This window comes from Nicotiana tomentosiformis, chromosome 12, assembly GCF_000390325.3.
Source record: "Nicotiana tomentosiformis chromosome 12, ASM39032v3, whole genome shotgun sequence".
Taxonomy (NCBI): Eukaryota; Viridiplantae; Streptophyta; class Magnoliopsida; order Solanales; family Solanaceae; genus Nicotiana; species Nicotiana tomentosiformis.
In genome coordinates, this window is record NC_090823.1 from 75,373,716 (window position 1) to 75,384,972 (window position 11,257).

General features: G+C 40.1%; 2 protein-coding genes across 2 annotated transcripts; both read left to right on the top strand.

Moving 5' to 3' along the window:
* The first annotated feature begins 416 nt into the window (after positions 1–416).
* LOC138902883 (uncharacterized) lies at positions 417–911 on the top strand. Its single transcript, XM_070190784.1, has one exon. The coding sequence runs from the start codon at positions 417–419 to the stop codon at positions 909–911; it is 495 nt and encodes a 164-aa protein (XP_070046885.1).
* Positions 912–5,863: 4,952 nt separating this feature from the next.
* Positions 5,864–6,292, top strand: LOC138902884 (uncharacterized). The gene has a single exon (XM_070190785.1). The coding sequence runs from the start codon at positions 5,864–5,866 to the stop codon at positions 6,290–6,292; it is 429 nt and encodes a 142-aa protein (XP_070046886.1).
* Positions 6,293–11,257: the final 4,965 nt, after the last annotated feature.

Sequence of the window (11,257 nt, forward strand, 5' to 3'; positions counted from 1 at the left end):
CAAGTCCCTGGAACACACCAAAGCAACCCCATATACATAGAAACTCTACCACACATCCTATAGCAAACACTATACCTACCCGAACCTACCGAAAAGGACCTTCCCATTCGGAACATGGCTGAAGAGTTAAAAAAAAGTTATCTGGAAGGGTCTAGAGCCTCGAAGGAGGGAAAGGTGTCGAAAGTTTGAATTAGGAAGATTTGTGTATCCAACCGGAGGGTTACAAACCCCTAAAGGTTGAGATGTTTGATAGAACTGGTGATCCCAAGGTGCATTTGAGGACTTAATGTGATAAACTTGTGGGAATAGGAAAGAACGAGCAAATTCGCATGAAGTTGTTCGTGCAAAGTCTCACTAGGGATGCTTTATCCTGGTACATCAGTCATAACCCAAAGAAGTGGTCTAATTGGGTAAGTATGGCGTCTGACTTTATGGACAGATTCAGGTTCAATACAGAAAATACACCAGATGTTTTCTATATCCAGAGTCTCAAGAAGAAACCCACGGAGACCTTCTATGAGTATGCCACCCATTGGAGATCAGAAGATACCAAGGTGAGGCCATCTCTAGAAGAGGAACAAATGAATAAGTTTTTCGTTAGAGCTCAAGACCCACAGTACTATGAGAGATTGATGGTCATAAAGAATCATAAGTTCTCTGACATCATCAAGATGGGAGAAAGAATCGAGGAGGGTAGCAAAAGTGGCATGGTTACCAACATTGAAGCAATGCAAGACACTAATAAAGCCTTACAGTCTAAAGGTATTTCAAATAAGAAGGAAGTGAGTGCCGCGATGGTAGCCCAAGGTCCAAAATCTCCCCTCACCTATCAAACACCCCCATCTGCATATCAACCTTCACCTTCAAAATACCATTATCCTGCTACCACCTACCACACCTACAATACCTAACCAGCATACTACCACTCATATCCACCTACCCATCAGAACTATCCAAAACCCTGACCAAATTTTGACCGCAGAACTCCTAGACAATACATCTATGTTGCTGAACCCACAACCCAAATATACGAGAGACTGAAGGCCACCGGTTATGTCACTCCCATTCCTGCAACTGCTATTGAAAATCCTTCTCAGTGGGTCAACCCCAACAAGACTTGCACCTATCACTCAGGCATAAAGGGACACATTATCGAGGAATGTCGCATGTAGAAAGACAAGATCCAGATATTGTGAGCACCTAATTTTTGACCGTTCTTGAACTTTTTCCCACTCATCTCACCAATGCCTCACTTCCCACTTTCCCCACTCATCTCCCCAATACCTAACTTCCCACTTCCCCACTCACTTTCCACTTCCCACACTCACACTCCCATGTTCACCACTCATGTCCCCACTCACATCCCCATTATCCCCGTCAATAACCTGCACATACACTCACATTATATAAACACACATGAGAACACGATAGAGAGAGGAAACACAAAAAAGATACTAGCAGCCATCTTTTCGTTCTAAGCTTTTGAGCGCCGCAAATTCTCCTCTGAGGAAGAAAGTCAGCCACTGCAAATTCTACCTTCTTTTCTCCATTTCCAGCCATGTAAGATCACATTCAACCACCTAAAAACTCAATGGATTCATAGCTCCAAGGTTCCATTACTGTCCAGCCCTATTTTCCACCTGAAACACCCCAAAATGCCACCCTGTGCTGCTGCAAAAACTACCTCCATTAACACCAATATTCAGCTCCAAAGCTGCTGCAAAAATGCAGCAACTCTCCTCCCCAAACCAGCTAGGAAATTCAGCTTCAAAACACCTTTAAACCAGTCAAAAATAGATCCACATTCACCCCAAATATTATTGAAAAACGCATATGAAAAATCCCTCTTCTTCACCCAAAAACCAGCAGTGAGTACCATTAAAACTCAGCTCAAAAATAACCCCAAAGTAGCTATACTGCTGCTGCCAAAATAGCCACGAAACAGATCAAAAATAGCCCCCCGATACTTAGCGAAACAGCAGCTTTTCGCGCAAAACAGCAGCCCCAAAATAGCTCCAACAGCTGGGTTTTAACCGAGTTCCAATCGAGTTTCATCCGCCGAGGTCTGCGTTCATCGAGGTCCTATCTGGGTCTTATTTGTTTTGGATTTCCCTGCGGTAAAACTCAAAAGTTCATATTAATACAAAGGTCCGTTTTCTTTCTTTTTTTTAGTTTCAGTAATTATTATTGCCAAGCTCCATTCATATCTCTTTAAATTGTATATTCTTTGTTGGCTTTGTTTGGTATGAACTTTATTGTAATATTCTGGTCTAGTTGTTTTTTGGGGATTTGTTGTTGGTTGCATTTACATTATCGGTTGTTTGATTGTTGAGCATTTTGGTTTAGATATTTTTTAGTTTTTATGAAATTAAAATCATATGTAAGGATTGGAAGGTGCTGTTTCATTTTGTTAGACAAAGCAATTCAAAATTTGTTATAGAGTAAAATGGGTCATATCTGCTAATTGGGATAAAACAGAATTTGGGCCTAATTGAAAGAATGATGAGTGGGCCTTTATTATTAGATAATTTGGAATTAATGTAGTCACTACATCTTTAGGCAGTGAACTGTAAAGGTTTTGAGGCCAACCAACTAATCGTTAGTAAAGCTAGATATAATTTTGAGTTGCAATTTCGATTAATCAATTTTTAAAATTGTTAGTTTTACTCATAAAATTAGAGTACATCACTTCTTCCACAAGTAATTCTACAATTCATGACCTTACAATAATCTCAAACTTTAGAAAAAATAATGAACACCATTAGAGTGCTTTAGGCGTGCTTTTAATTAATCTAACGCGATTATCTATACGTTCGCGTGACATAATTGTGATTTTCAAAATTAAAATCGAAGTATGCGTTCGTGCAACTTTGGGCAAAATAATCTTAATATTAATAAAATGCTATTAATTTTGTACATGTACGCGTGACATGATTTTGGCGCAATAAACAAAACGGATTCACACACGTGATTTGTTTCAAAGATAATTCTATATTTTAATAATTAAAAGCGGATAGGTAAAACACGAAAATCCAATAAAACATATTTTGTCCAAAATTAATTCAAGCCATTTTTAGTCAATAAAGCGACCGTGCTAAAACCACGGGACTTGGAGAATGCCTTACTCCTTCTCTACGGTCAATAAATTTTCTTACACAGACTTTGTTTTTACAGACCAATAATAATGGAGTCAAACCTTCTTTTGACTAGGGATTCAAATAAAAGGTAACTTGGAACACCCAAAAAATCAATTCCAAGTGGCGAATCTGTAAATAAAATAATCCCTACTCAAGTTTGTCACTTTAATTGAAAAAACTCTTTAACCCACAATAATTCATAACACATACCTTTTGGGGTCAAAAAAGGGTGTGACAGCTCTGGCGACTCCACTGGGGACTTTTAAGAATTCAAGCTTGTGCATGTTGATTTTTATTTGGCTTTATTAATTTTGTATATACTATGATTTTCTTTTGGGCCTAATGTGCTACTTTTCTGCTTTTTACCGCCTTGATATTGTTGAACTGTACATTATAAATTTTCTTCTCACGCACCCCCTCTGAGTCTTCTTGAAATTAAAATTGGGCATTTGCTTGACATAGCCCACTTTCTTTGAGATAGACGAGGTGCTTGCCACCCGGTGAAGGATTTTTAGTCACACATATTTTAGGTGGGGAGCACCATCAGCTAAGCCAGAAAGCAATGCTACCGGTACGTTGACCCTACTCGGCTCGAGTTGTCTGCTCGAGTAAGCCAGTCTAGATACCTTCTCCACCAGGATTTAAACCTAGAAGAACAAACCTCATGCCGGATATCCCTAGTAGGTTCTCTTTATTTGCATCATGTACATTTGACTTAGCAGCGCTCGGCACAGGGGTCGGGTTCTATTTTAGGACTGGTACCTTGTTGAGACCAATATGTTCATGTTATGTGCTATCTGTTGCATTAATTGGGAGGCTTTCATATTGACCAGCTTTAGGATAAATCAGTTGAATGAACAAGAGAGAAATTCTCTGATTTTTGTACAAATGTCCGTTAAAAGAAAAATAAATAAGGGGACGATGTGGTCTAGTTCTATGGTTTTAAGGATTAATTTTCATAAATCAAAAGAGAACATAGTCGGTTTTGACCGAACTACGTGGGTCTGATTCTCACCGGATGTGAGATACGTAGGCAAATCTCATCGGTTCCGGCCCCAATTTTCAAAAAACAAAATCCAAAAATATTTTCCCTTTCCTTAATTCCTTCTTAGAATTCTTTCCTTAGAAAATTCAAAAAAAAAAATCAAATCCAAAAATATTTTCCTTCTTTTCCGAAGTCTTTCATTCAAAAAAGAAAATCAAATCAAAATCAAAAATATTTTCTTTCTTCTTTAGAAGTCTTTCTCTCGAAAATTCTCAAAAATAAAAATAAAATAAAATAAAAATATATTTAAAAAAAATCAAAATCCAAAAATATTTTATTTATTCTTAAAGAATTTTCCTTTCAAAAATTCCCCCCAAAATAAAATCAAAATTAAAAAATATTTTCTTTGTTAGGAGCTTTCGTGGTCTGTTTTGTATATAAAAAAAATAAAGGAAAAAATAGTTAGTTTATTTACTTTATTCTTGATCGTCCCATGAACTACGTAATGGTTTGATTCATGTGGCGTCATGATACGTAGGCAATCCCCATCGGATGCGATCATAGCCCTAATTAATCTAAGTGAAAATCAACAAAAAGAGAGGAAAAAAAAGGGAAGAAAAGTGTGACAAGAATGAAAGAAAAACCAGGAATGACAACAACAGGAAAAACCAGGAATGCCAAAGCAAAAGAGAAAAGAGAGTGGAAATGAAAGAAATAGTAAAAGCCGAGATGAAACACGCAGCCATTGCAAAACTATTTTAGAAATGTTTAACTGTTCAGGTGCATTGCATCCCCAATGTGCGATTCCTTATCTGTTAAATGTCTCAAAACTGACAAGGGCGTTGTGTGTGCAATTTAGCTAGGTCTTGTTCAGGTGGTTGGTTTTGTCGGTAATCTGACTTCTCACCCCTATTTTACAAGATCCAAAGGAAAGATCCCAATGGCTTCAGAAAGCAATCTCCGCATCATTAACTCTGAGGATAGCCCTGAGCTGGCTATTTCACAACCCGAGTCGGCAACTGCCGAAGAAAACAAGATGTTGTGTCTCTACATATTGGAAATATGGGACGCCTGGTCCAATGGTAGGGAACCGCCAAGCGCCATTCCTGGGTTCCCAGAGCTGGTCCCAAGGACAGTTGGAACCACCAACATCCCTATGACAAATCCATTTGTCCCATTTGGGTACCCTTCTATATCATCCAACTTCACCGGTATACCTTCTGTGGTTTGCCCCCAGGCACCGTTCTCCGGAGCACCGTCAACGTTGTTCCCCGCACCACCAGTTTTCACCATGGCATAGCCAACCGTGCCCAGGCCATGCTTTGATTTTTCGACATTCACCTTTCAAGGCCCGCAATTTCAGCCTGATCTGACTCATTTTACTCCGGACTTATATGCTCTACAGCCACAATATGAGTCCCTGATTGAACAAGAAAGAGCGTTTAGGAATCCCGATCACGAAGAAATGGCTCGGAAGATGAGAAGCTTGGAATAAAGCTTGAAAAATATGCAAGGCCTGAGTGGCCAAAAAAGTGTTTCCTATTCAGATTTGTGCATGTTCCCAAATGTTCATCTACCTGCCGGCTTCAAAATGCCAAAGTTTGAGAAGTTTAATGGGCACGGAGATTCAATTGCTCATCTAAAGAGATACTGCAATCAGCTGAGAGGGGCTGGTGGGAAAGAAGAGTTGTTGATGGCCTACTTCGGAGAAAGCCTGACAGGAATCGCCTGAGAATGGTATATGGATCAGGAAATCTCCCACTGGCACATATGGGATGATTTAGCCCGGGATTTTGTCAGACAGTTCCAGTACAACGTCGACATCACTCTAGACAGAAACTCCCTGTCTAATTTGAAGAAGAAAACCACAGAAATTTTCCGCGAGTATGCTATCAAATGGCGCGAGCAGGACGCCAGAGTGAAACCACCCATGGCCAAAGCAGAAATGGTTATATTCTTCTTGCAAGCCCGTGAAGCTGATTACTTCCAGAATATGATGTCCGCTCTGGGCAAAACATTTGCTAAGGCCATCAAAATCGGGGAGATGGTAGAGAACGGTCTGAAAACTAGACGGATATTGAGTCAAGCTGCCTTGAAAGCTACCTCCCAAGCCATCCAGAACGGTTCAGGGGGTTTGGCTAATCGCAAAAGAGGGAGGAGGGAGCCATGATGGCTTCAGGTTCAAGAGGTCTTACGGATCATTTGACCACTCTTATATGCCACCAAGATCCCCACAACATTACTACCCGCATCAAGAAGCAGCTTATGCTGTGGCACCGCCTCACTATGTGGTGATGAATGCCCAACCTTACACATGGCCACAGTAGCACTACAACCAAACCCGAGCTCCACCTCCCAGACATAACCATCCCTACCAAGCTCCATATGATCCCAATCCACCACAAAACACACACCAACATAATCCACGCCCTCGTGAGCCTCCCAGGAGAAATAATTTCACCCCTATTGGCGAATCTTACTCCAATCTGCTTCAAAAGCTAATCCAACTGGGTCTATTGCAACCTGTACCTTCCAATCGGAAAAATCTCGAGTCCCCATCATACAGGGCCGGTACCAGATGTGCTTACCATTCAAGAGTAGAAGGCCATGATACAGAAGATTGTTGGACCCTCAAAAGGGCAATCGAAAGCTTGATAGAAGAAAAAAGAATTGTGCTAAGGGACGAAGAGATCCCTAATGTGACTAACAATCCATTGCCGACTCACAATAATGGGCCAGTCATTGGTATGATTTGTGAGGACAAAGAATTTGATCCGGCACTGAAAGCCATTGTAGCCATTGCCGAGACAGAAGAAAATCCAAAAAACGGTCACCAAACCTGAAAGTTTCCTGTTAGACGGGAGTCTCGGTAGCCGGTCTTGCTATTTTTTCTGCGTCCAAATTATTTCAGGATGTAATCCAGATGTTTTACTTTTATTGTCTTACTTTCCGATGTAAACCCTTCTATCTTTAAAATTCAAATAAATGAAATCAATATTTCATCGTCCATGTCTCTTTTCTTGACTTTGTCACTTCTCTTATTCTTTTTTCAGTTCTGTTAAATGCAGATTTCAATAACATGATATGCTTGCAGAATTCATGCCAGATCCTAAAACGCTGTCAGACCCTAAAATAATGAATCAAGAAACAGAATTTTTTGAAGACAAGGCTTGTAAGAAAATAAATAGAAAATTAGAACGGAGTTGAGATTCCTTCTCTTCGGATCATTGTTGAAGCCGAGATTGAGGATAAAGATTGGGTCAAGAACCGATTGGAATAATTGACACTGATTGATGAAAATGATTGGCCGCCGTTTGCCATGGGCAGTTTTACCAACAAAGAATGGCATGTGTCTACAACAAGAAAGTGAGGCCCGGGAAATTTGAAATAGGACAACGCATTCTGAGACGTATCCTCCCACCTCATGAAGAAGCTAAAGGAAAATGGGCTCTAAATTGGAAAGGTCCACACATGACCCTCTATGTAGCATTAATGTTCTCTGATTGGGATGAAGAAAGCTTTCATTCTCGCTATCCAAACATCATTAACCCTTTTGCTAGCCCTTTTAAGCCGGTTACCTTTCTTTGATTACCCTCTTTGGAACCTGAAGATGTTATTAAAAAAAAAAGAAACAAGAAAGGCAAAAGAGAAGGAAAAAATGAAAATGAAAAAACTGAAAAAATAAAAAGAAACAAAGGAAAAGAAAATCAAAAACAAAGTTTCATTGAACTATGTTTGACTTGATTCCGAAAGGATACGTAGGCAGCCTCTCTATGGGGTTCAGTCACACCAAAACAAAAATTCACATTCCCCCCAAAAGTGAAAACTGGGGCAAATGTTACAATGGTCCGGCGATGGTTTCTCCTGAAAGGTTCCAAAGTTATAATTCAATCCAAATTTTTCTTACCCAAATCCTTTTCAAGTCCTTCCGATCAATCAACGAGAATGTTCAAGAATTGGAGGATGCAGTCATTTGGATCTGATACAACCAAAATGAGAGAAATAAAATGAGAGAGTCTTATTGTTGAAAACCCTCACGGGCACCATAGGGCGATTGCGAGCAGAGAAAATGAAAATGAGGGAGTCATGTTAGTGAAAACCTACAAAGGGCACTATAAGGCGATGGTGAGAAGAGAAATGAGAGAGGTCAGCTGGTGAAAGCCCACAAAGGGCGCTACTGATCGAAAAAAGGATATTCACAACCGTTGGTGTCAACACAATCCTGAGCAAGGTTTCTCGGTTTCGAGGCAAAAGTTGTGCTGAATTGCTGAGAGTCGGACGGTTTACACAGATCAGGAATCCAGTCCAAAAGGCATGTCATGTTCATTGAAGTTCGCATGTACTCCGGATAAGTCCTTCTTTCCTTTCCTTGAAAGGGATACCTTTAGTCTAAATTAATTGTACATTCCATTGTTTGTTTTTCTTTGAATCCCTTCCGGTCTAACTCTATTCCAAAACTAAGTCGAAGAAGGGATTGCAAGACTGATTTACGGGGCTTTTGTTTGATACAAGCTAATATTCAAGAGGCACCCAGCCTCGGCAGGGGCATCAAGTCAACCCTGACTGGCCATGGTGGTTGATGCTTTGAAATTAAAAACTCTCGAAAGGAGGAAATCAAATTGAAAGTGCCTACAAGGGGAAAATAAAGTTGAAAAGGTTAAGTCCCACGCGACCAACCGTCATGGTAAATTTTGAAAAACTAAAGGTTCTCCGGGGCCAGAAGTGCAATCGGTATTCAGGAGACAACCAGTTGGAGTTGAAATTATCATCAAAGAAGTCGGGCCGAGATCAAGTGACTGAAACACTCAAGGCCGCAAAACCAACCACCGTTTCAAACAAACAATTCTTCTTTGTTTGAAAAACAGGAAACATGTGCAGTCCAAAAGAAACCTTGCAAGAAGCAGGTGCAACCAAAAAAAAAATTATGCGGGAGGTAGAAACAGCTCTGCAGCAGCAACAACTCCAAAAGGAAAGTCTTCTCCAATTTCTTTCCTGCATTTTAACTCAATCTCTAAATATAAATAATAAAAAAAGAGAAAAATCATGTTAGTATAGGGTATACAACTCCCTAGCAGCATTTTTTCACTCCCTAGTTGATTTTATTTTAGACATAGAGTCTCCAATCCCTAGTCTCCTTTTCCAACATAGGGTCTCCGCTCCCAAATTGATTTTATTTTTTAGACATAGGGTCTCCACTCCCTAGTGTCCTTTTCCAACATAGAATCTCCACCCCCTAGTTGATTTTATTTTAGACATAGGGTCTCCACTCGCTAGTCTCTTTTCCAACATAGGGGCTCCACTCCCTAGTTGATTTTATTTTAGACATAGGATCTCCACTCTATAGTCTCTTTTCCAACATAAGGTCTTTGCTCCCTAGTTGATGTTATTTTAGACATAGGGTCTTTGCTCCCTAGTATCGTTTCCAACATAGGGTCTTCACTCCCTAGTTGATGTTATTTTAGATATATGGTCTCCACTCCCTAGTTCCTTTTTCCAACATAGGGTCTCCAATCCCTAGTTGATTTTATTTCAGACATAGGGTCTCTACTCCCTAGTCTCTTTTCCAACATAGGTCTCCACTCCCTAGTTGATTTTATTTTAGACATAGTGTCTACACTCCCTAATCTCTTTTCGAACATAGGGTCTCTACTCCCTAGTTGATTTTATTTTAGACATAGGATATCCACTCCCTAGTTGATGTTATTTTAGACATAGGGTCTCTGCTCCCTAGTATCCTTTCCAACATAGGGTCTTCAATCCCTAGTTGATTTTATTTTAGACATACGGTCTTCACTCCCTAGTCTCTTTTTCAACATAGGGTCTCCACTCCCAAGTTGATTTTATTTTAGACATAGGGTCTCCACTCCCTAGTTGATTTTATTTTAGACATAGGGTCTCCACTCCCTAGTCTCTTTTCTAACATAGGGACTCTACTCCCTAATTGATTTTATTTAAGACATAGGGTCTCCGCTCCTTAGTCTCCATTCCAACATAGAGTCTTTACTCCCTAATTGATGTTATTTTATACATAGGGTCTCCACTCCCTAGTCTCTTTTTCCAACATAGGGTCTCCACTCCCTAGTTGATTTTATTTCAGACATAGGGACTCCACTCCTTAGTCTATTTTCCAACATAAGGTCTTCACTCCCTAGTTGATTGTTTTTAGACATATGGTCTCCACTCCCTATCTCCTTTCCATCATAGTGTCTCCACTCCCTAGTTGATGTTATTTTAGACATAGGGTCTCCATTCCCTTGTTTTATTTTTAAACATATGGTCTCCACTCCCTAGTTGATTTTATTTAAGACATAGGGTCTCCACACCCTAGTCTCTTTTTCAACATAAGGTCTCCACTCCCGAGTTGATGTTATTTAAGACACAGGGTCTCCACTCTCTAGTCTTCTTTTCCAACATTGGGGCACCACTCCCTAGTTGACGTTATTTCAGACATAGGGTCTTCACTCCCCAGTCTCTTTTCCAACATAGGGTCTCCATTCCCTAGTAAATTGTATTTTAGACATAGGGTCTCCACTCCCTAGTCTCCTTTTCCAACATACGGTCTCAACTCCCTAGTTAATTTTATTTTAGACATAGGTTCTCCTCTCCCTAGTCTCCTTTACCAACATAGGATTTACACTCCCTAATTGATGTTATTTTAGACATAGGGTCTCCACTCCATAGAATCTTTTCCAACATAGGGTCTCCACTCCCTAGTCTCCTTTCCAACATAAGGTCTTCACTCCCTAGTTGATGTTATTTCAGACATAGGGTCTCCACTCCCTAGTCTCTTTCCTAACATAGGGTCTTCACTCCCTAGTTGATTTTATTATAGACATAGGGTCTCCACTCCCTAATCTCCTTTTCCAACATATAGTGTCCACTCCAAAATTGATTTTATTTTAGACATAGGGTCCCCACTCCCTAGAATCCTTTTCCAATATAGGGTTTCCACCCCCTAGTTGATTTTATTTTAGACATAGGGTCTCCACTCCCTAGTCTATTTTCCAACATATGGTCTCCACGCACTAGTTGATGTTTTTTAGACATAGGGTCTCCACTCCCTAGTAGATTTTATTTTAGACATAGGATCTCCCCTCCCTATTCTCTTTTTAAACATAGGGTCTCGACTCACTAG